Source organism: Takifugu flavidus, chromosome 8 (assembly GCF_003711565.1).
Source record: "Takifugu flavidus isolate HTHZ2018 chromosome 8, ASM371156v2, whole genome shotgun sequence".
In the NCBI taxonomy this organism is placed as follows: Eukaryota; Metazoa; Chordata; class Actinopteri; order Tetraodontiformes; family Tetraodontidae; genus Takifugu; species Takifugu flavidus.
The window spans coordinates 4,709,341-4,733,984 of NC_079527.1; the positions used below are offsets into that span (position 1 = coordinate 4,709,341).

The 24,644-nt window shown below is 44.0% G+C and overlaps 2 protein-coding genes and 1 long non-coding RNA gene across 6 annotated transcripts; 1 reads left to right on the forward strand and 2 right to left on the reverse strand.

Moving 5' to 3' along the window:
- Positions 1-2,452, reverse strand: LOC130529734 (uncharacterized). Of its 2 annotated transcripts, XR_008951639.1 has the most exons (5): positions 2,327-2,452; positions 1,884-1,929; positions 1,530-1,808; positions 1,270-1,438; positions 1-986 (listed from the first exon to the last, which is right to left on the reverse strand). It is a non-coding gene; the product is annotated as an uncharacterized LOC130529734 (long non-coding RNA). The 2 variants fall into 2 exon arrangements; XR_008951640.1 differs by lacking the exon at positions 1,884-1,929 and having other exon boundaries at positions 2,327-2,441.
- A 3,256-nt stretch (positions 2,453-5,708) lies between these two features.
- stk35 (serine/threonine kinase 35) lies at positions 5,709-10,291 on the forward strand. The gene is made up of 3 exons (XM_057040240.1): positions 5,709-6,444; positions 7,056-7,850; positions 8,958-10,291. Exons 1-2 carry the CDS (start codon positions 5,919-5,921, stop codon positions 7,796-7,798), a joined length of 1,269 nt encoding a protein of 422 aa, XP_056896220.1. The 5' UTR covers positions 5,709-5,918; the 3' UTR covers positions 7,799-7,850; positions 8,958-10,291.
- A 2,375-nt stretch (positions 10,292-12,666) lies between these two features.
- Positions 12,667-23,183, reverse strand: stk38a (serine/threonine kinase 38a). Of its 3 annotated transcripts, XR_008951637.1 has the most exons (15): positions 23,047-23,183; positions 21,848-21,985; positions 21,137-21,188; positions 20,871-20,993; positions 20,450-20,533; positions 20,236-20,359; positions 18,721-18,875; positions 18,275-18,386; positions 18,060-18,121; positions 17,733-17,850; positions 17,519-17,642; positions 14,613-14,708; positions 14,432-14,526; positions 13,018-14,355; positions 12,667-12,964 (listed from the first exon to the last, which is right to left on the reverse strand). XR_008951637.1 is itself a non-coding variant. In XM_057040239.1 (14 exons), exons 2-14 carry the CDS (start codon positions 21,976-21,978, stop codon positions 14,234-14,236), a joined length of 1,389 nt encoding a protein of 462 aa, XP_056896219.1. In that variant the 5' UTR covers positions 21,979-21,985; positions 23,047-23,183; the 3' UTR covers positions 12,667-14,233. The 3 variants fall into 3 exon arrangements, 2 of the variants coding, with proteins under 2 accessions (XP_056896219.1, XP_056896218.1); XM_057040239.1 differs by having other exon boundaries at positions 12,667-14,355; positions 18,284-18,386; XM_057040238.1 differs by having other exon boundaries at positions 12,667-14,355.
- Between the last annotated feature and the right edge of the window lie 1,461 nt (positions 23,184-24,644).

A 24,644-nucleotide genomic window follows, 5' to 3' on the forward strand; every position in this document is an offset into this window, starting at 1 on the left:
TCACTTTTAGGAAATTTATTGAACAGCCATTGTGATTAGTTGCAAACAATTAGATTCATTTTTTCAACATATAGAGCATGCAAAGACGTTGGGGTCCAGGGTTGTGTTGCTGGTTTCTTCCTGCAGTGGCGTGGAGGAGCCGCTCATCAGCCACGGCTGGCACCGCAGGCAGACCCACCTGCGGGCTCTCTTCAATCTACCGTGCTATTTAAGGACAGAACTCCTGTGTGTTGTGGCTTTGATGCTTTGTTCTGCCTGTTTCCCTTGCGTCTTCCCTGCTTGTTCGAGGTCTCCATGTCGTCTGCTGGACCTGCGAACGTTCACCAAGGACACAAGGCAGTCCTCCTGGACTGCAGGAATCTCAGGAGTCCGATTCTGCACATTCACAGGTCCAGCAGACGACATGGAGACCTCGAACAAGCAGGGAAGATAGCATGGTAAATAGCACGGTAGATTGAAGAGAGCCCGCAGGTGCATCTGCCTGCGGCGCCAGCCGTGGCTGATGAGTGGCTCCTCCAAGCAACTGCAGGAAGAAACCAGCAACACAACCCTGGACCCCAACACAAAGAACTTTCAAGCATTGGCTCTTTTTAACTGCTGAACAGACAGAGTTACAGGTCATACTTTATCTGTGTTATTTTTTGCTAAAACATATTCTATTTGAGTAATTGAAGATAGACAAGATTTTTACAATACTGTGGAACATTGTTGGATAACAAGGACAACAAGCAGGTGGCAGAACCTCTTCATAGAAAGTTACAAAATGGACCTTTAAAACAAAACTTGCATGTTGTACATTTAACAAAGTGAAAATTAACAGCACCTCTTCTCTAGGAGTCAACAGAATCCTTGTTTAGCCTTCACGCCACTCATGATCAGCGAGATCCTGTATCAGGGTCAGAACTCGAGGGTTCACGTTGAGACGACGCTTTGAGTTTTTATTCTCTACTTTGGTTCCTTTTTCTGGGTTTATCAAGAAAAAACACCTGTAGAATAAAAGCATATAAAAACATATTAAGCATTTTAATGAGTTAAAAGAAGACTACAGGAATGAATGAATACACACATTCATATATAAACAAACAGTCTGAGTCTGGGTCCGAGCCAAGACTCAAAGTCATATCAAAACCAATGCTGCACCCAGAGCCAAGGCCGAGAATCAGACCCACACCAAGACCAGGTGTGATTACGGCTCTTAGTCTGGGTCTGACTCTTGGCCTTGGCTCTGGGTGCAGTCCGGACTCCAGGTCCCAGGAAATGTTTACTCACCTTTGAAGAAACTCCAGTGTAGAAGCCAGCTCAGATGGATAATGGATGTTGAAACAGTAGTAGCTCCCAAACATTAGCCACAATGCAGAAATGAAGGAAGAGATGTTTGTGTTGACAAGGTTCCGATCCAGACTCAGCATGTACCTTGTTGAGGAATAGCAGGACTGGCCTAGAATTTAACAGGTTATATTAATAAGTGTGTGGTGGTCATAGCTCAGTCACTCACATAACAAATTCAGACACATATGCAAGAGACTTACCACAGACAATAATAGTGGGTGTCAGAGGCACCTGCCCTAGCTCAACCTCTTCTGCCAGACATGTATCATCTACATGGAAGAACATGGACTCCTCCTTCTCATCAAAGTAGCTGAGCGGAAGCAGCAGCATCTCCTTCACGTCTTCTGAGCAGCCACTCTACTGTCCCAGCATCCTCTGAAGCCTTGCATAAGTCTGATGGAATCTCTGCTCTTGTGGACACAAACTGTGGTCAAGTAGTTGAGAAGCCTTTTCCCCTTCAAATCCATTCTTTATGATTCCTACACATGTGAGAAGTAAATGTGGATTTTTTTGTAAAAACGTGCTTACAACCACTTACTGGACATGACACAGACCTGCCTTCGCCAATATGATCCTTTAAGTGTGACACCAGCTCTTTCACTGTTTGAAAATGGCGGACACACAAAGAAACCGCACATTTTAAATTCACAACAACAGAAACAGCTTGTGGCTCAAGTATATTGTGTACACGGTAAAAATGGCCCTTGAAAGCCGAGTAAGTAGTAAAGGTTTTATTACAGTTGGCGCAAACACATTCGAAAAGACAGCGTGGCTCATTCCTATGCACTCTGCAATGTTGCACATAGCATCTTAACGTAACCAATTTCTTTTTACAAAAGACACAGGTGATCATTTTTAAAATTTCAAGTGTTTGTCTGTCTCTTTCTGCTTAATAATTACAAACTGATGTACTGAAATATGGAGAATTGCTAACTTGAGCCATTTGCTATTAGCACACATTTTTGCTAGGTCTCCCGCAGAAAGTAAGAAAACTTACCGTGCAAACTTTAGACTTTCCAATTGCGCAGTCACTCCAGACCCTGCAAAATCTTGTATGTAGTGTGTCGATTTTTTGTAAAATCTTTTGAAATGAAAAATTTCTGCGATTTCTGCTCTGTTCCGAGCCGTTCGCGAGTGGTGTCCGTTGTGTCCGTCAACGAGGAGTTCGCGCCTTTCCATCATTATCCAATCACAGACGAGCTTAACCCGCGCAATTTTAAACTCAAAAAAATAAGTCTCGGAAGGAGGCGGCTTTATTGCACAGGTATGAGGCGCTGTTAGGTTGATTAGCCAGTGATGACGATGCACTGCCCATTATGAGTATTATGAATATTCTACCAGTACTGGCTTTCTATTTGAATTATTATATAAATAAATACAATAATATTAATAATTATCATTGTATTATTAATAATAATAACAACAAAATAATAATGGGCTGTAATGCATTAAAATTTAAAGACAAAAAATATATAAAGCAAGGGTTAAGATTGAACAGTACAATAGGCTACTAAAAACAATGTCATTATACGTTTATATTTTTAAAAATAAATGATAGGCAGGCAGTAAACGGTTTCACGTTACAATGAAATTTTGTGTGAAATCACATTTGGTTGACCTCAATTAACATAATTTCATTAATGTTAAAAGGAATAATTTGATAAAAGAACAAACTTGTGAAGGGAAATATACATTTAGTTTTGTATTTTTTTGAAAAAAAAAGACTAAAACGATAGTTTTTGCAATATTTGCACGTCAATTTATCAAAGTTGCTTTGTTATGAGTATTGCAGTAGTTCCCGGTTCTTTTACCAATATTTGTAATTTTAACAAAAAATTCCATTTAAATCACATATTGTTGTAGTAATCTAACAAAAAATTCTGTTTAATAGTTTACAAAATTTCACAGTGATTTAAACAAAAAATATGTATTTGGGTTTACAAGATTTTTTTGTAGGGATTTTACAATGTTTTTATGTACATTTCACGGTCTTTTTTTAGAGTGCTCTTATATGCATATTAGCTTTTACAGGACTACAAATACCTGTTTTAAATACATGCAGGTTGCTAGCTGTACTCTTCATACCAATAGAAACAGATGCGTTATGATTTGATTGTGAGCTAAAAACAAAAACAAGCGTATTAAGTACTAAAGTATTATTAAAAAATGTGATTCAGTGAGGAAAGACACAGTTGCTCAAGGATCACACGTCTGATCACACTGTTAACAGCAGGAATAACAATAAATTTACTAGTTATTATTAACCACTAATGGTTGACAAATGCAGTGAAAATGTGACGGATTAGCGAAGCGACATTTGGACCATTCTGACAGAGCAACACAGCTCACCTGTGTAATGACGAGAGACCTCAACTGTGGGGAGGAGGATGAAGAATCACAGCCAAATATATGATACTTATGCTTCATTATGATTACTGTGATTATGTTATATTATATTATATATATAGATTATATTATGGTATTGCTTTGCAACAGTGACATCTAATGGACACCAGAACTATTGGTGGCTGGTGGAGCGACGCTCCTAATTCCCCTGCTCAGGATACAGTCCCAATATAACATCTGTAAACATCTGGACGCTCAACACATGAATGTGTTAATGCTAAAAACAAAGACTATATCTGCCTTTTTTCTTTTCAATTCTACTACAACAGAATATGGGAAGAGACAAAATTTGGCTTTATTGGCAATTTTAATTTGGATTAATCGGGATTTCTACTATACTCTGCCTCGAATCTGAATTCATCATTTAACTTCCCTAAATATGTTTCCAACAAGAATATAAAGGTACAAAAAAAACACATTTAACAGGGCATGCGATTTTTTTAAAAAGCAACAAACAAACAAAAAACCCCAAAACAACCCAACATTTTGATGTGCATATTGAAAAAGGCTCAGTTGTGAATGTCAATTATTCTTTGGTGTTTTCTATAGAATTTATTAATTCTGTATGTATTTAAAGAACTCAGGGTGGACAGTTTCAGTATACATAATCAGTCCACGCAAAATAATTATTGTTCTACAGCCTGTTCATAAATACTTGCACTCATATCTATAGCCTGGCATAGCCTGCATATACTATATGTACATTTGTAATATATTTATATTTGCTAAAGCACTTCTAGATGGATGCAAACTGCATTTCGTTGCTCTGTGCTTGTGACATGTGCAAAGTTGAATTCTAATTCTTGTTCTACTTTTGAGGCAAATTGGAATTGGAACAATCTTCTTGCTTTTTTTCCGTGAGTCTTTGACGGCTGCATCGAGCTCATTTTTAATCCTAGATGTGTTTACATGCTTGTTTGCTGGATGGTGGTCGAGCCCATGCTGTTGGGTTATATAAGTGCTGGGCTAGGACTGTTTGTTTGAGAATATCTTTTATTAAATCAAATCAAATCAAATAAATCTTTATTTATATAGCGTCTTATACAATCAAAATTGATTCAAGGCGCTTTCCAGAATCCCAGAGCCTAACCCCAGGCAAGGAGAGGAGAGGAGAGGAGAGGAGAGGAGAGGAGAGGAGAAGGAGAGGGGAGGAGGGGAGAGGAGAGGAGAGGAGAGGAGCGGAGAGGGGAGGAGGGGAGGGGGAGAGGAGAGGAGAGGAGAGGAGAGGAGAGGAGGGGAGAGGGGAGGAGGGGATGGGCACAGAGCACAGAAACACATACAAAAATACAGTATTTATACAGCGGGGCCCTAGTTCCAAATGTTGGGAAATTGTCCCACTTTTAAGATAATATTAACTAATGTTTAATGGTGTGGTGGCCTTTTGTAAGGTAGAGCCATACTTGTGCCTCGATGCCCTGTTTCTGCTGTAGAGATATAAGGGTGGGTGGGGGGGGGGGGGGTGTTTGATTGGTTCTAAAATGTCTAGTCTTTTGGAGACCCTTCTCTCTCTTTGTTTATACGTGCCCATGTGCACGTCTCTCTCTCTCTCTCTCTGACCCCCTCCCCCCGTCTCTGTTTGGACATGCCCATGTACACGTGACCCTGTCTCGTGTTCGTCCACGCTACGACAACGCGGATGAAAATGGTAGGAAGACCAGCACGTAAGGGACCACAAAATGCTGCAGCGGCCTAATATGGGTGTATTTCTTTACGATTATGGTCCTAAAAGCAAATAAACCACATATAAAACAAAAAAAATAATGGCTGTAATCTCCAAAACGCAGGCCGACTGCGCGCCTCATGAGAGCCAGTCAGCGGCGGCGGCTGCAGCCTGCCAGCCACGCCCACTGGCCCAGCGAGTTTGGTCCGCAGCCTGCCAGCCACGCCCACTGGCCCAGCGAGTTTGGTCCGCAGCCTGCCAGCCACGCCCACTGGCCCAGCGAGTTTGGTCTGCATCCTCCAGGCCCCGCCCACTGTCCCAGCGTCAACTTGCGTTCTGGAACATTTTGTTTATTCCAGCGGAACAGCATGTGGCTCTGCTGAGGTTGTCGGATTAACGCTCATCCGCCGAACCCGCTGGCGAAAGAGGTTAAGGATACACGGCGGGAACCTGCAGTAGTTTAGAGGCTGAGTAATGAGAGATAAACACGGCCTCGATACCTGCTTTCTTTCTACAGAGAAGTATGGACATGAGCAAAGGGAAGCGGAGACCGAGCAGAGGCGCCGTGCGTGGAAGCAGGCGGGCGGCGGTCCCCGGTAAACCCAGACAAGATGTCACGTCGAAGAAAATACTCCGGTCCCGGACGGTGGATGTCATCAATCTCAGGGAGCCTGTTGAGGAAGGCGGCGTAAACAGCTGTTTCGGAACAGGCCCGCTCCAGGACGAGGGGCCGGAGCCGCCGTTGGTCATCTCCCCCAGGTACAGCCTCATCCGAGAGGTCGGCCGGGGAAGCTACGGCGTGGTGTTCGAGGCTGTAGCGCGGAAGACCGGGACCAGGGTCGCCATTAAGAGGCTCCAGTGCGACGCCCCGGAAAACGTGGAGCTGGCCCTGGCCGAGTTCTGGGCTCTGACCAGTCTGGCGAACCGGCACCAGAACGTGGTCCAGCTGGAGGAGTGTGTCCTGCAGAAGAACGGACTGGCCCAGAAGATGAGCCACGGCGACAAGAGGTCCAAACAGTACCTGGATTTGGTGGAGATGTCGCTCAAAGGTAAACCGCTTACTTCCGTGTTTCTCTTTATGTTTCTATATTTCCACGCAGGTCATTGCCGCCATTTAGGTCACTTTTTACATAAATGGCTGAGGTGTTTCCATAGTTATGCAACTGTAGAAAATAGGCCATGCAAAAGGTTTCCATTCTGTCTTTTGTTTGCCCGTAAATTCGCCAACCCACGTGTCCTATTAACGTAATTATTTGTTAATTTGCGTCTGTGGTGCCTTTTTGCTCACGGTGTTGCCTTCACGGTCCGCCAGCCAACACGGTAACATGGCCTTCTCCAAAAGAACACAGTGTACTTTCATGTGGCCTAAAGCAGGCTGGCAGAAGCGTCCTAAGCAGGAGCCTCGCACCATCATTGTGAAGAAATCTAACCATCTATAGTATGTTGAAGTATTAAAAACAAACAATACTAAAACGGCTTTTATATTTGCAAAGTGGCCAATGATCTGTTGCCTTTTTAATGAATATTTTACATAAATCAGTGAGTCACAGTGGCGTTTCGGAATGATTCGCTGCTGGCTTTTTATCTCTACATGACAAATTCAATATGATTGTCCGGTTGCTGAAAGTGTAACGTCTGTCTGTCTGTCTGTCTGCTGTAGGAGAACGCATCCTGGGCTGCCCGGAGAAGCCGTGCTACCTCTGGTTTGTCATGGAGTTTTGTGAGGGCGGGGACCTCAACCAGTACATCTTGTCCCGCAGGCCTGATCCACAGACCAACAGAAGCTTTATGTGCCAGATGACGAGCGCATTAGCGTTCCTACACAAGAACAACATTGTGCACCGCGATCTGAAGCCAGACAACATTCTGATCTCGCAGAAATCCGGGACACCCATCGTCAAAGTGGCCGACTTTGGCCTCAGTAAAGTTTGCGCCGGCCTGAACAAGAGCAGCAAAGACGTTCCAGCCTTTGACGAGGCCGACAGAGGCAGCAACCAGAACAGGAACATCATTAATCTGAACACTTTCTGGCTATCGTCAGCTTGCGGATCGGACTTTTTCATGGCTCCCGAGGTGTGGGAAGGCCACTACACGGCCAAGGCCGACATCTTTGCCCTGGGCATCATCATCTGGTCCATGATCGAGCGCATCACTTTCATTGACGCCGGCTCCAAGCGCGAGCTGCTGGGCACTTATGTTCGCCAGGGGACGGAGATTGTACCTGTTGGGGAGGCTCTGTTGGAGAACCCCAAAATGATTCTGCACATTCCGCAGAGAGCTCGAAGCGCCATGTCCGACGGAATGAAGAGACTCCTCTTGGACATGCTGGCGTTCAACCCTCAGGACCGTCCAGATGCCCTGCAGCTGGACGCCAGGATAGGCCAAGTCACATGTGCTGCATGACGCCTTCCTCCGACGTCTGAGACCAGGACGGATGAAGCCATTTCTTTTCAAAGTAAGCCCCTCATTTCTTAACATTTATCTTCGGAAATGGCACCCAAAAGAGCCTCGGATGATTACAGCAGGATACTGGACCCTCCGCTCCAGTAGAAGCCAGGAATGATGGTTAAATTTAGCTGTAATTAGAGAAGGAAGAAAAAAGAACAGTGTTGTAAATGTTTCCTAATCCTGGTTGAACCTCAGACCAAAACCCCAAACTCTGGTTTAACCATCACTTCCTATTTGATATCAGACCTTCTGAGAGCAGAGCCGTGCTGCCGGTGTTTAAGTCTCTGTACTAAATAAGCACAATAGTTTTTACCTGCCTGTGTTGAACAAATATAAGAGTATTCAATTAACTAACCCAAAAAACCCATAAAGGACGTGAAACGTCTGTTTAACCCTTCAGACGTACACATTTTGATGAAATCATCACATTCAGCCCTCTGTGCTTCCCCTTTTTTAGGGGGGGGGGGAGTCAGCTGATTTTCAAGTTGAGATTAAGGCGATTAGCAGAAATTCAAGCACGTGTGTTTTGAAGTGTTTTGATCGTGCCCACGTTCTCCTCGCTGTCAGCCTCCAGATCTGAGTTGGGGAGATTCTCTCACCTCTCGGGCCAAATTCAGACTCGTATCGTTAGAACTTTTCCACGGCGTGTGTGCAGCGTACCTTAAAGAATAGTTTCCTGTTGTCCCATCACTGTGGTCCGGATCCGTCCCAGTCTGGTTTCAATTGGGCCCCAGCCAACCATCACATTTAACGAGGGCTGACTCCTCTAGGCATAAAGACGAGTCCAGTTACCAGTTATCTCACACCAGTTTAACGCCGGCCCGGCCCGGCCCTGGTGCTGGTGCTGCCCAGAGCAGCGTGCAGTGGTTCAGTGCTGATCAAGTGCTTGTCCTTAGCTCAGGCTGCGGCAGCGTCCATGTGTACGTCCAGCTCTCTTCCCGCTAAGCTGATCCACATGCATGACGTGACATGATGTAACAGGAATAAAGGATAAACGCTGGCCGGAGGAGCAGAACGAACGTGGCCGATCGTCCGGCGCCGCGTTCTGTCCACGCGAGGCTGGTGGACTCGACGTCTCGCCGTGCTGACCTGCCTGTGCTTTGTGTCTCTGCAGCTTTATTTACAAAGACTCAAAAGGACCTCGGACAAATTGAACTGTGAAAAATCCCTGTGGGAAGGAACGGACCAGTGCAAGATTCCCACCAAAGGCTGGGAACAGGAAGATTATATGCACATCAGACCAAAGAGCGGTTTCAGTCACTGCAGGGCTGGGGACTGTTCAGAGCTGTCTCACATGTTAGTTCTATTTATTTATTTAGATTTGTTGTTTTTTTTACCTGTTTCTTATTTTTAAAAATGTCCATTTTAATATGTCCTGTTGCTGTGGCACAGTTTATGGCAGTCGTCTACCTTTGTTTTGAGACACTTTCCATCATTACCCCCACCCACCCTATTGATGACTAGGATCAGATGTCACTTCCAGGGTCCTCTGATGGTGATTGTCTCTCGTGCCTTAAAGACAACATACACAAGTGCAGGAATCTCTTTTGTCCTGCAGGATTCTGTCGGCATGAATGCGTCAGACAGGTCAGATACGGTGACGGTGTGCGTTCCTGTTGGTTTCTCCCTCTTGTCCTGCTGCCGGACGGGGAAAACATTCCGCTGGAGCTGAACTAGACTAGCTGATTCGTGGTTATCTGCACCGCACTCTGAGGACTTCCAGTGTGATATGGGGAACGGGTCAAGAACGCAGTGAAGCAGTCTTTGCTGGAGAAGTTTAAGCAGCCTTTGCACAAAATGCCTTTATGTCACAACCGACCCACTCGCATCCTTAAACCCGCGCACCATCTCTCACCTATAGTTCTTGCACCCGCGCTGCCATTTGGACACTTTCAGTCCTCTCTTCCCAGGATGTATGGCGGTAACCTGTGTGCCTGACCTCGTCTCTCAGTCTCTCATCACCACACCAAATGCAGGAGCACAGAGTCCACCTCAACACGTGCAGCGTGTGCATATATAATGTTCCATTGCAGTACAGTAGCAAGTATTAGGATGGTAACCCCATGACCTTTCCCACGGTGATCAGACATGCGTTGTGGTTTAGCGTTGTGGTTTCACCGCGTTTCCTGCTCCCTGACAACTAGAAATGTCGTGCTGTATTTGTGCATACGGTTTTTCACTTGGCTCAGGATGAGCAATGAATCCGAGTTTCTAACACTATGCAAGATTCGCCTCACTGTGAATTGTAGAGCCACACTGTTGACACTGACTGTGCCATGTATAACGTGACTTTTTGCATATTTCCACTGTGCACAAACTGGAATTCAAATCCGTGGCGTCAGCAGGAGCCATTATTTGTTAAGAAAGGTGTCGTGTTTTCTTTTTTTTTGCTGAAAATATATTTGTAGTTTTCTTGGAATAAAAATTAATCCCAAGCAGAGATCTGAACAGGTGTTCTTCTCTTGTTTCCCTCCTGCATGGCGTGTGTGTGTGTGTGTGTGTGTGTGTGTGTGCGTGTGTGTGTGTGTGTGTGTGTGTATATTTGCCTTTAAGTTTTACACACATTGATTCAAATGACTTTCATTAATCAATAGGGTTTAATACGGAAACAGCTTCTTTTTTTTAGAGTGGGGGGATTTCTGACTGCACCGGTGAGGTCAGGCTCTGACATTAGACCAGCAGGCCTGGTACTCAGGTGTTCTGTGGTGGCCAGTCAAGTTCCTGGGCACCAAACTTGCTCATCCGTGTCTTAACGGCTCTTGCTTTGTGCACTGGTGCGCAGCCATGTTGGAACAGGAAGGGGCCATCCACAAAGCCGTTCCCACAAATTTGGGAGCATGAAATTATTCAAAATGTCTGGTGTGCTGAAGCATTAAGAGTTCCTTTCAGCCAAGCCCCACCACTGAAAATCCATCCCACACCATAATTCCCCCAACAGCCTTTACACTTGGTGCACTGCAGGCACGCACGCTTCTCCTGGCAAAAGACAAACCCAGACTTGTCCTCCAGAGGACACGTCTCCATTGTTCCCTGCTCCAGCATCCAAGGGTCGGATGCAGCTGCTGGGCTGTGGAAATCCATTCCTTCAACCTCTCTATGTCCTTGAGCTAATCTTAAATCAGCATCAAGTGTAGAGGACTGGACCTGCAGTGCAACAGAGGCTGCCTTCTCCACCGATAGTGTCTGACTGAAGACAGGATGAGTAAAGATGGATGGAGCAACAGGGCTGATCTCTCCCCAGAGAGAAGTGGAGAAAAGCCCCAACCTGAATTTATTGCCATCATGAATCCAGTTATTGTGTCACAATTTAGAATAAGAGTTCTCTTTTTATATTTCCATGGCAGAACATGGACTTGAATATTTCAGACAGTAGTAATGACACAGAACCACCAGCAGGTGCCAGTATTTGCATCACAATTGTCTCCTTAAAACTTTCCAAAAGCAGTTTATGCTGCCAAGAATGATTCCGTCTCTGGTAAATAATGATTGGAAGTTGTATTTTAGTAATTCCTAATTTACCTCTTGCTCCAAAGTCAGTGGAAATAAAGTGTGTGTAGGGTCATAGTTTATGCTCAGTGTGAAACATGAGCAAGGTCTTACACCAGTGACCAGACCACCCTCCCTGGTATTGACAGCAGACCATTGTGGTCGGGGATGTCCCTCCTTCAGGGCGCAGACGTCAGGTCTGTCCACTAGTGAAATGGGGGATTGTTCCAGGGGTTCTAGCACAGCACGTCCCAGTGAGACCCTTCACTCGGGTGAAGACAGGGTTAATTAAGATCTTAACCAAAGGTTTTACAGGCGCTTTGGTCAGATCTCTAAACCACCTGAGCCGTAATGATCAGGGTCAGCTCTTGTCAGCCGTCATGTATATTCACATATATATCATACAGATATATACATATATATTCACATATGCTCATCTCAAACTGTCCAAAGATTCTCATATGGAGTTAGATGGATTTCGGTCTCTTTGGCCTCCATAAACTGAAGACCTGTCCTCACCTCTAGCTGAAGGCAGCTGGGACAGGTTTCAGCCTCTCCGTAACCCTGCAAAGGAAGATGCACATACACATACAGTACATGGGCTGCAACCATGCTTAGTTTAGAAGTATGTGTCCACATTGATGGCAGGATCCAAGGATCACCCATTCCATAGTGCATCCCGCTGTTGCCCAGGTTACCACCAGGCCACTCCTGGTGTTCCATGACCCAGTTCTGGTGCTTTTGGCAGCAGAGAAGTGGGTCAGAACTGTGATCGATTCCAACTCTTCATTCACAAAAGGCTGCAGGTGACTCACGATGAGCCCAGATCAGCCTGAGGTTTTGGACTCTTTTACTTACTGGGATGTTGGGTGTCTCAGAATCATTTATTTATTTAAAAAAAAAAACAAAAAAAGCATAAAAATATAATAAAGTCACCCCCGCGTATGGTCACAACTTGCCATTTGTTGTGGATTAAAACTAGATAAAAGAGGCTTGCTAGTTTTTAACCGATAAACTTCCTCTGTGCTGCAGGGACATGCAGCTGTGCTAATCAGGAGACAAATCTTTTTAAAGATGACAACGTTGCAAATGCTGATAAATTCCTCCTGCTGAAGTGCCAACAGCCCTGACCAAATTGAGCAAGGCATTAGCATTTCCTGCTTGTGAAACACGTACAGAGCAAAAGCGTAAAAAGTCTATTTAAAAACTCACTCGCAAAATTAAACACATAAACCTAACCAAGAAATAGTGAAGAACATCTCTGAGAAATAAAAGGTTGTTTAAAATGTCCGCTGTTTAAAATCACATTTAAAAAAAATAAAATAAAAATCACAAGATTCATTCAGAAAACATTTTATGAAAAGAAGAATGTCGAGTAACAATTATTCTATTCATACAATAGAAACACATTTCAGAAGTTTGCATTTGATCTGCATGTGCGATCACCTGGTGTGTATATATATATATATAAAATATCTGTTTTTTTTAATTTATATATATATAAATTTAAAAAAAACAGATTTGCTCCTTCTGCTTCTGTGCAGCTATTAAAAATATTTGGCCTCCATCAAATACACCGTTACTGGGGGGGCTGTTTCCGCCTTGTCTAAATGTGCACGAGTGGGCAGCGGTTAACTAACACACACACGCGCACACACACACACATGCGCACACGCACACACACACACACACACGTTACCAGTTAAATATTCGGCGTGCGAACGGTATAGAAGACTCAAATATCCAGCCAGTGATGAGGACTTGGTAAAAAGACTTGATAAAGGATCACCAATGCTGAAAAAGCGAGATGAGGAAATTATAAGATTGAGGAAAACACATTGGCAGCAGGTCATTGCAGCCTTTGCTGGTGTTTACACAGATAACATCTAATAAAAGCTGCAATAGTGAAAATGGAATGGCACTTCTGTGTACATGATTGAAGAGCCTTGCTTAGTGTAAATAACATTAAAGCTGACTGATATTTTAAAACAAGAAATAATGACACGAGGATGCATCTAAAGTTTCCATGACTGGACTGTTAAATAAGTGACAATGGAACAGATGTTGATTTTTGTCACAAGAAGCTTCCACCGTGTGTAAAAACCTGCCCATTTGTGTACATTTTGCCATTTCCGCCACACTTTTAAGTAAAGCCAGCAGGAAGAGATGCGTGGTTACTGGCTTCATGGGAATCACAGGATAAGCATCCCATAGGAGGGGAGTGGAAAAGCTCCTGAGATTTGAACTTCGCATCAGGAAAATGGGTACATAATTACCAACGGCAGAGAAGTGAGATCCTATAAGTTCCCCTCATAGATTTGGGGAGAAACGTGTAAAGAGGGTCAAAATAAAAGTCCTGCTGCCTATGACTGTGTCACGAGTGCACGTTAAGACAAGAAGGCAACAGCCCAAGTTCACCTTCAGTCAACAGAAGGCAAAGGCATTAAGTGAGGCGGAGGAGGAAACTTGGTGTGACGAATATGAGGCTCTACAAACACTTGAACCAGTGGAACAAGCATTCCCATCAGCATATTTACTATTGGTAGAGGCACTCGTAGTAACACAAAGACCTGCCTGCAGTAGCTCTCTGGGCCGTTGCCAATAAAAATAGAAACTCCAAGAACTTAATAAGCCCCCACCTAAAACAAACAAACAAAGAAAACAAACCCCCCCCGTCCTCACCAGCACAAGAAATTAAAATGCCCTCGACTCCTCAGCATCAGATGCTCGGCCTCAGGCTACTCATTGATACTTAGCTCCAAGGCTAAACATAAGCACATAATAAAATTAGCCATTCACACCGTGGACCTCTCACATCATCTCGTGTACACAGGAACCTCCTAAGACAATCGTGGACTGGAAAGTTTTGGTTTTTGTGGTGGTTCTAAAACGAGTGAAAGGTGTTCATCTCTTGCTTGATTTCATATAGGATGGTATGGCTCCTCGTGCGGTCAACCCTTCAAAGCGCTTGTAGGTGTAGTTGACGAAGACCCAGTCCTTGTTCTTCAGGTCAGCCTCTGGGGCGGCTGAAGAAGAGCAAAGAAAGGTTTTCAGCGTATCCGAGGGGGGAAAAAACACCAACACGCCAGAGTGAGTCTGTACCTGTGGGCGTGAGGATGTCAGAATCTGGGAATTCATCGAAGTTCGACGTGTCGTCAATGCTTTTGATCTCTATGGGAATGGCAGCAGGTCTCTCCCTAAAGAAAAAAGACACGGAAGCAGTTTGTTGGAAGCCTTGTCAGACTTTTTTTATTGCCAGTAGCTCTTTTTTGATCTGACATACCTTATATGGTCGTAGTCCACCCCCTCAAAGAAAGGGTTGGCTTTGATCTCCTCCACACCCACAGCACCTATCCTGTGTTCCTCCTCACAGCAAAACCTGGTCACAACATGTCCTCATTTAAGATGGCGCAGGTTTGAAGCTCGTCTACTGTTAGAATGCTTATCATTCATATTATCAAACCCCTTAGCTTTGATCATTGGCAGATGAAATGTCAAAGTCACTCTGGAATCCAGGAGAATCTCCAAAATTTAATTAGCTGATAATCAGCTTTTTCTGAAAATGCCATCAAAATCTGTTGATCACTTTTTGGGTTATCAACAGACGGATACAGACGACGGCTTTCACATAACGTGGTTGAAGGTCATTACAATAACAATCGAGAGGCTGTTTTAAATTTACTTGTGGAACTTGTTCCAACAGTCAGTGGGGACAAAACAGCTGGTGAAGACTGATGTGCAGTTGTGATCAGGTCATTTCAGTTGGAAAAACTGAATCAACGCAGAAAGTTTCACCATTCTCAGAGTTCCTTCAACACGTCAAAGTCTCATTTTTTACAGTGCAAACCAGGATTCCCATGTGCCACATTTACCATTTTCCCGAATCCTCCAGGTTTCCATAACGAGAGCGCGGCTGACCTGGCTGCAACGTCTCTCCCATTTGCACTAATGTCAAACATACTGTATAAATAGACCATCAGAACCGTAACCCCTGAGAAACCGGCCCACATTCCTGGGCTGCAGAAACCCACAGAGAAGCTCTGGAGTAGGAAGGAGTATTGCTGCCAGCCAGCCAGTCGTACGCCTTCATGAATGTGAATGCAAGCATGCAGACCACTTGAAAGGCTCCCGACTAGAACGGCAAGATTATACTTTGCTGGAGAACATCTAATTAAGATTCTAACAGATCGACTTCTTAACCCAAAATAGAATCTATGCTGGATGTTGCTCAGCATGTAATGCTGGGCGTCAAATTTGAAGTCGTCAAGTCAAAAGTGTCCACGCGAGATTACGCTCAGGACCCTACCCTATGTGGCACCAATGCCAACGTGATTGTTCCAGTTACTTTAAATAACGGCTAGAAGAGCGGCCGGACAGGAGGGGCGAGATGGTAAAAACCAGCGTCACCATCCAGGAGAAGGACCGAGGCCAAAGTGACTCGACAGTTTCAGTGGCACGGACTCGTTTGGGAAGAGTTTAACTCTTTCACAGGCTTGTAGCGACAACCAAATGGGCTCAGTTTATTTATAAACCTGGATTTAGGAACATCCGGGATCATCTGATTGGATAACTGCAGTGCTCTAAGCAGAAAAGGGGCCAAGAGGAGCAGAAGCCACCAGGCTGCCTTCTCAGCTGGTTTACATTAGAGCACATGAACGATGACGCCGCTGCTCCTAATGGGATTTGTAGCATATATACAGAACTATACAAGGATGGACCAATAATAATAACAGCTCGTCATTAACCTGCTATGATGTCACTCAATCAGTACATTTACGTCACTTTAAAACTCATTATCGCTTCAATCCGACCGTGACCGGAGCATGTAAACCTGTTAGACTGTTACTGGTGCTCTCCATGCCCAACTAAGACACCCAGATAGTGTGACTGGAGGTCATTTCCTCCTAAATCGGAGTTAAAATAAACAATGCATTTGGGCGTGATCCACAGCCACCATGACAACGAGGGACTTTGAGAATAAGTCAAGCACAGTTTACCTACAAAACGAAAAAAGCCGTACGATGAGCCATCGTTGTCTTATTTATAATGCTCATCTGCCACCTGACTCCCGCGGTTTGTTTTGTGATGCAATAGGTCACCTGGAAAGGGGCCATATTAACCCATTAACCTGAAAGAACACACACATATATATATATATATATATATATATATATATATCTCGCCACCTAGTGTTGAGGAGGAGCGTCCTTTCCCGTCTCTCATTCGATTTTCTCTGTTGTACACGCACAATAACAGCATAAACAGTAACAACAGCGTAGCCCATGTATAAGTACACCGCGTCTCGCCTCAAGGCAGCTAGGATGGGCTCCAACACACCCCCACAAGGCCAAAGCAGCGAGACGATGGATGGATGAAGCGTCCCACTGAAGTCAGTCTCCAGAAATCTAAAGCATATTCTGTGTGCCTTTGACTATGGGAAGCCTGAGGCCTTGGCTCTGCTGCTCTGTTCTACTGGCAGAAGCCGCCATAATAACCGAAGTCTGAATTTCACACAGCAGCACAGGGACATCGAGATTAGGACAGTTAACTTGGCAATAAGCTCCTTTACCTACCAGGATAAGAGGACAGAGAAGATGGTGGATGGATGAAAAAGTCCTACGTATAATTTATAATCCTCCTAAATATTATTATTATTAATTTGCAGGATTAAAGATCAAAGTCCCTCCAAAATATGGAACATCACCAAGATACAATAATCTCTTCCTTATCATTATATCCTGGAAACATCATTAAAATCCATTCTGTTGCTTACAGAATCAAAAAATGTTGGCATGAAAAGCATCAACAGACAGCCTGGAGGAAGCTCTCCCCCCATTTCATGCAAGTTCACACTTGTTTGGATCAATCTTCACCTTACAAAACACTTGTGATCTTTTTTTCTTCTCTTTGACTGTTGTGGTGTTTGAATCTTTGCATGGTTTTACCCAGATTTCCAGTTTTCATGGGTATGTGCAACAATAAATGAGGGAAAAGTTGTTCTTTTCCCCCAAATCAAAGGTTTTTCCTGCTTAAAAACAGTCTAAATAGTCTGAACAGTCTAAATCTCTGATCTCTTTGGCTTGAAATGTAGTTTCTTGCAGCGTATGACCATGACTGACAAAACACACACCCACACACACCCAGTAATTATGCTACACAGAAACACAAGAGCAGAAAGTGGGTTCTTGCCTGAGAATAAGGTCTTTGGCCTTCTCTGATATGGGCACTTCTGGAGGAAAGATCAGCGTTTCTCGCCAGTTCATCACTTTTCTGTAGGTTTCTTGAGGAGTTTCAGAGCAAAATGGAGGGTAACCTGCAGAAGAGCAGAATCATTCAGAAGATTCAACATCTGCCCACGTCTCACCCAGCCCAACACGCTGCGACAGCTTGTGTCGGCCTTTACCTATCAACATCTCATACATGATGACACCTAAGCTCCACCAATCACAGAGCTTGTTATATCCATTTTGCATGAAGACCTCTGGTGCAATGTAGTCTGGGGTCCCCACAGTGGAGAATGCCTGAGGAGGGAGACGAGGGAAAGGAGAGAACCTTTTTACCAAGCTAGATCAGAGTGTTCTGTTCAGGTCTCAAGGCTAAATTTCATCTACTTCATCATCTACTTTAAAAGGAGCTGCTACTACTACTTGCATAGAAAGAGAATAACCCCAAAAGTCAGCGAGTGAGTTGTGAAAAGGCTGAAGGAGTGTAGATGTGTATTCAAGATTACCAGCTGTCTCCTGTTCCTCTTCCAGGTTTCTGCTTTCCTCTTGGAGTTCATATTCTGGAAGGCTGTGAAGAGCAGTCGAGACAGATCAGAAGTAACAAACCACATACATTGTTCTCCTTGTTCTATTTTCAGACTGTGGTTATATCAAGTTAAATCTAAAAGAATGAAAAAGCTGAAATTGAAAAAAATACTGAAATTAAAAAGGGTTGCCTGACTTTGCTTACTGAGGTCACTGGGAAGGCTGTGGTTCAGGTTCTTGTAGAACTCGGTACGATGAGCCCTTTTAAGTCCTGTGCAGAGCCCAAAGTCAGATAACTTCACGTGGCCCTAGAACCCAAGATACAAACCAACCAAGCATTAGTCAAGCATCCTTTTCCTTACATGCATCTTTTAAGGTCTTTTATAAATATCCTTAGAAATCATTTACAGTCATTTTAATAGGGCTGAATTGACTAAAACGTCAATCCCAAAAAAGAAAATCTGGGCACTCCTACATTCCTAATTTTACTCCTTACTTTGTACCTATTATATGTCTTCCTGATTAAGAGAGTAATCAAAGGTAAATGTAATTCATACCTATTAGACTAAAGCCCGAGTTTAATCTTAAATGAAGTTGCAAACTGTGTCCGGGACACAAGCAGGTGTGAAGACTGAACCGTACCCGTGAGTCCAGGAGCAGATTGTCTGGTTTGATATCTCTGTGAATGAAGCCCAGCTGGTGAATGGAATCAATGGCCAGAACGGTCTCTGCTATATAAAACTGAGTGGCCTCTTCGCTCAGGGTGTCTTTCTTCATCAGCAGGGTCATCATGTCTCCTGCAGCACAGCATCAGTAAACATGACCAGATGCTCAATTCTTTGTAGATACAGACCAAAATATCTCCAAGCACCACCTTCTGGCTTGTGTTTATGGAAAAACAAATGGGCATTTTGAGCCACACCATAACTACATGGTGGGGTGTGCAGACAGTTTGAGGCATGAGGGACAGCAGCTTACTTACAGCAGGACGTGATTAAAGTTGATTTGTATACATTTTTTCGGTATCACAGGGTGTACAAAAATATAACATATATTCCATAATAAGGTGAATTGTTGCACAACATTTTAAGAGTACAGGAAACAGTTGTGTATCTGCTCTATCACCACACAAACTAATGTCCTATTCAGATGTTGATAAAAGGGATTCATTCAATAAAGGCAAAAGCAGCAAATTCTGGTGGACCCTCCCAACTAGGGCTGGGGTCTGGTTCTGCCTCCTCCGTACATGACAGCCCTTGAAGAGCCCTGTTGGACTCTCAAATCGACATCACCCCCTCACCAAAGTCAAATTAACGGTACCGTACTAGTTATTAATTAAAAAAGTGGACGGTTAATCAAACAAATAACTGAAATGAAGGTGGTGTGATGACAGAACGTTCCCTCTGGTACTGAAGTCTAATGAAGAAAGAGTCCACAAGAGAAGTTTGTGAACTACTGCCAATTCAACTTGTGAGCTGTAGAGAGGCTTTTCATTCCCAATCTACATGACCTATAAGTGGAATGGAAAGCCCGATGGCAAGATTTACTGTATGTCCAAGCGAGTTCAATTTCTTCCACAGACTCCATAATGTACATTAAGACAGCTTGATCCGCGCAGCTGTAGCTGCCGTAAACTGACGTCTGTTCGTTGTTCTGCTTGGCCGTCTGTCCCGCTGGATGCCAGGCCCCTGTGATCTTTTTTGTTCCCCTCAGGGAAAAATAAAGCAATTCTGGGTACATTGGCTGTTTTCCAGAGAAAGCTAATGTGGAGGGACTGACAATGTCAGAAGACAGGGCCACAACAGGGAGCCTGACGAGAGGAGAGAAGCGGATAATGCTGCATATGAGGGGCCGCAGCAGGTGGACCGTCCTCTGGGAGCCCTTTCATTTAATAGAACGCAACCCAGCTTATAGACAGCCCTCCAAAAGGCATAAGCTAAAATGCATCCCAATGCCTTATCTTTCCAACATATGCGTCAACTTTCATTTTATGATTTAGTTTGATTTTATATATTTATCACTACAGTGAAAACTCAAACATGAACCCTGGTATTAGTCATGCTGTTCCGTGGATGTTCCCCATAATCAGACTGTTCTCCAAAACCCAACTAGAAATATACTGGGTCACTTAGAAGTTATGAGATCAATGATTTATACCTCCGGGTAGGAATTCCATGATGAGGTAGAGGTTCATTTTGTCCTGAAAACTGTAGAACATCTTGACCACCCAGAGGCTATCAGCCTCTACCAGGATGTCCCGCTCAGCACGGATATGACCGACCTATGAGGCAGGGAGGGAAGCATGAATATGGATGCAAAGACGTCTGCCTCGTCACTGCCATGCTGTCTGGAGTGTCTTTAGCTGGGTTACCTGTTCTTTTTCGAGCATGTCAGCTTTTCGAAGGATCTTCATTGCATAGACGTGACCGGTGTCTTTTTTCTGAACCAGACGTACCTAGAGTCAAGGACAATCAACCAATTACTACGGTAATTAATGTAACCACCCAACCGTCCATTATGACAGAAGTTAAATCAAAATGGCAGAAAGAGTATCAGGGCAATTTAGAACCACATTATTGTATATTTCACTACAGTATATTGCAATTTATCATAGTTGATGTAGAGGCGAGGAAACAGGAGACCTTCAGGACTCCGACTAAATGTGAGAAACGTGATGAAGAAAATGAAAATAACTCTTTCTCCTTGAAGGAGTCGAACGTATACTATTAACGATGTAAGCGACGTACAGATCCATCCATCCGTTATCTAATGATCTCATTTAAAGCAGTCACCTCTCCAAAAGCACCTCGGCCAATCACTTTGAGGGATTCAAAGTCCTCCAGGCCAAGTCGAGTACGCTTCAGCCGCAGAAACTCGGTCTCTTTTCTTGCATGCTGGGAGCGTCGCATGCGTTTCTGCAGAGATGGTGACGCACAATCATCTGTAACTGTTGGCAACTACACGGTTTTATACAAAGCATCTGGAACTGACACCTGCTCACAGAAACATTGTAAAGGCTTTATTATTTAATCTCTCGGTATGCAATCCTGTCACTCACCTCTTCATCTGCCAATCCTTCCTGGTCCATCACTTTCTCCAGCTTCTGCTGCCTATAAGGAAGTTTGACCATGATTACTCTCAAGCAATTAAGTGGAACCGTAACATCCCAAATCCTGAAATATAACTATATTTCCCACACTGTACATCATCTTAACCAGTGACCTATTCAAGGGCTACCTCATAAAATAATAACACCAATAAAATAAGCACAAATGATTAATAAATCAACTAGTTCACTCAATCATGAAAGAATTTTAAAAATATATCAAAATCCCAATAATTATGGGCCAAAGTTGCAATACAAAAAAACAGACATTAGTACTTTAAAGTTGTTTTACAAGATACACATATATGCATATGATGATATGCTACGTGTGGCATTTATGATCTATTGCCGTTCATCCATCCCAGGGAGAGGGATCCCTCATCTGTGGCTCTCCTTCAGATCTTCTTCTCCCTAAAAGGGTTTTCTAAGTTTTCCTGACCCAGTTTGTGGGTCTAAGAAGAGAGTGGGTCACAACTGTGCAGATTATAAAGCCCTTCGAGGTGAACAATGTTTGGCTCGAAATAGATTTGAATTGATTCTCTTGTTGATTGCAGCTGCACATTTTCAATGCTAACTCCTAATTACATGACTCTTATGCCCCAGCACAGGTAATCTAAAATGACAACCCTCACTCATTAAAATGTCACCACACTGGAAAATTACCTCATTTCTCGTTCCTCATGCTGAGTGATGAGGTTACTATAAAAGTTCTCCAAGGTCACTTTGGCCATGGTGACCCTCTCCTTAGTGTGGTTACTCATGGAAAAGCAGGAGCTCTGGCTAGTCATTGCCATGATGTACCTGCAAAGGGATGACAATCGGTCGATGCATCTTGTACACTGTGCAGTAAGGTCCCCCAGCTATTTCCCCTAATTATATTTTGTAAATCAAGGAAATTTCGTGTACATATTACGTCAGAGAAATAAGTTGTACATGTAAATCCACAAGTAAAGGCCAGGAGTGGCGTCATTCAAATGAAGCCGATTAAGTTTTATAAGACTTTTAAGAGGTCACTTTGCATTTGGTAGCTGATAACTGCAATTATCCAAATGATATCCACTCAGGTATGAAAGCAACTGAACGGGCCACCAGAGAAACAAAGACTAGAAAATGTACTTGATAGTAGTGTTGACACTGATGGATACCTAAAGGGTATTTCCACTAGAATTAGTCCGAGTTCCTTCATGCAGACACACCTAGAAGGTGGTGCCTCCAGCAAGCACAGGGCCAAACCCACAGAGCTGAGGGGCTCATTTGTCTGGAGCAACATGCATCAGGAATATGTGCAATGTTTGGATCAGTAGCTAGCGTCTAAAAACTGCAATGGCTCATCCGGGGTTTCAAAACTGTCGCGAAAAAAACTAATACTTATTTTCAAAAGGTGCCATATATTGAGAAACTATGCTTATTTCTGAAATTCACAGTGGACTGAAAGCCTGTTTTTACTCTCAAATCTAAAATGGAAACAAACAACCATTTCCTCTATCTTTACTGGGATGTGTCTTAGTAGAGAAATACTGGATTTTCATTTCAGAGGAATCGGATCCAGTTGTTTACAATGTTCGAAATACTGCGTTTCTTTCCTAAGCCATTGGCGATTCAATTCCAAAATCTAGCAGAAAATCGGGAGATATTATTCTTCGACAAAAGTAACGCCTTGGATTTCCTGTCCGTAAAGTTCTAAGCAAACTTACTTGGTACACTAAAAATCGGTTTCACAAAAGCGAGTCCAGTTTTTAAAGTCGCCGTCGGGCACCGGTAAATTAACAATAAAGGTGTCGAAGTTCTTTGAAAAGTCAGCACATTCTCCACAGCTTGGTGGTTTTAATTTCTGTAAATATTGCCGTTTTTTAATCGCTTACCTTTGTCAAAACAGAAACACCTAATCGTCTTCCTTTGCTAAACTTCTTCCTCTTCTTCTGCGTCTTCTTGTTCTTGTTCTTCTTCTTCGCGTAAATGGCGGCTCCCAAACAACTCGCATGGTGCGTAGCGCCACCTACTGTACAAGACTGTGTCTGGTCAGGTCTACCTAATCTGCTGCCTCTACGATGGTCTCCATTTTCTCACTTTCCTTTTTCATCTGAGCTGAAACATTGATGGTACGACAGAAGAATGCACCAAAATCTACTTTATTTGCAAATATGGTGGAACTGTTGACAACACAACCACCTTTCCTGGGCACTTTGTGGTGTGTTTTCCTTCTGTGCTACACTTGGTCCCAACACATTGGCCACCATCAGGTTGTTCTGCTTCCTCTTTAGGGCCTCTGCACAGGACATCTGTTCCATTATTGCAAGTCTTTGCCCCTCTCCGGTTTCTCCATCACCTCAAGTTTTTAATTTGTACCTTTTTTTGTAGTGACCGGCAGTGCATAATAAAAACATACAGTAGGATAAAGCAGATGAATTCAAATGTCAAATATCAAAGCAGCATCCATGTGGAACACACATTTACAGCAAATGCAAATACTCCTTCAAGCCAATACTGAGAAATGGGGTGCAGTTTGTCCTCAACTCACCATGTGTCCTTTATCCAATGACAGTGGAGTTTCAAGGCAATGAAAAAAACTGCTCCATGCAGTCACACTGTCTACGAGCAAACGCATGGGTGCTCCATGTGAGATGTTCACAAAATGAATCGAGCCATTCGAGTTGTGATGGGTTGCTGAGTCGGTGCTAACTCGCTCTCCACCTGAGCATGGTCTTAGTTTGTAGTCAATGTAAACACAACAGCACACATTTGACCGTTTTGTTTCTGACATTTTAGGGGAGGAAGCCAAGGTTATGCAAAATGTTTGGTTGGTTTATGATTAAAGCCCCCAGGCAGGCAGGCAGACAGGCAGGCAGACAGACAGACAGACAGGCAGGCAGGCGGGCAGGCAGGCAGACAGGCAGGCAGACAGCAGGCAGGCAGGCAGGCAGGCAGGCAGACAGACAGGCAGGCAGGCAGGCAGGCAGGCAGACAGGCAGGCAGGCAGGCAGGCAGGCAGGACAGACAGGCAGGCAGGCAGGCAGGCAGGCAGGCAGGCAGGCAGACAGACAGACAGGCAGGCAGGCAGGCAGACAGGCAGGCAGGCAGGCAGACAGACAGACAGACAGACAGGACAGGCAGGCAGGCAGGCAGGCAGGCAGACAGGCAGACAGGCAGGCAGACAGACAGACAGGACAGGCAGGCAGGCAGACAGACAGACAGACAGACAGACAGACAGACAGGCAGGCAGGCAGACAGGCAGGCAGGCAGGCAGGCAGACAGGCAGACAGACAGGCAGGCTTTTGACTGGTTATCTTTATGTCTCTTGTATCAAAGCCTTCTTGTTTGCATAGGTGTATTATTTGTTATTATTATTCCTTTAATTTGGCCTAATTTGATTGTCCTGTAAAATCCTGCAGTGCCGTCACACCTTCCTCTGTGTTTTAATACATTGTTTATAGTCTGTCTCTCTGTCTGGCTCAAGTTTGTC

Bases quoted from the DNA above. Each gene is read 5' to 3' on its own strand.
- stk35 (XM_057040240.1), top strand. From the start codon at position 5,919: ATGGACATGAGCAAAGGGAAGCGGAGACCGAGCAGAGGCGCCGTGCGT. The intron at 6,445-7,055 runs GTAAACCGCTTA...TGTCTGCTGTAG, and splicing joins GGTGGAGATGTCGCTCAAAG to GAGAACGCATCCTGGGCTGC.
- stk38a (XM_057040238.1), bottom strand. From the start codon at position 21,978: ATGGCAATGACTAGCCAGAGCTCCTGCTTTTCCATGAGTAACCACACT. The intron at 20,994-21,136 runs GTGAGTGACAGG...CCATCTCTGCAG, and splicing joins AAGGATTGGCAGATGAAGAG to AAACGCATGCGACGCTCCCA. The intron at 14,527-14,612 runs GTATGTCAGATC...TTTTTTCTTTAG, and splicing joins GTGGACTACGACCATATAAG to GGAGAGACCTGCTGCCATTC.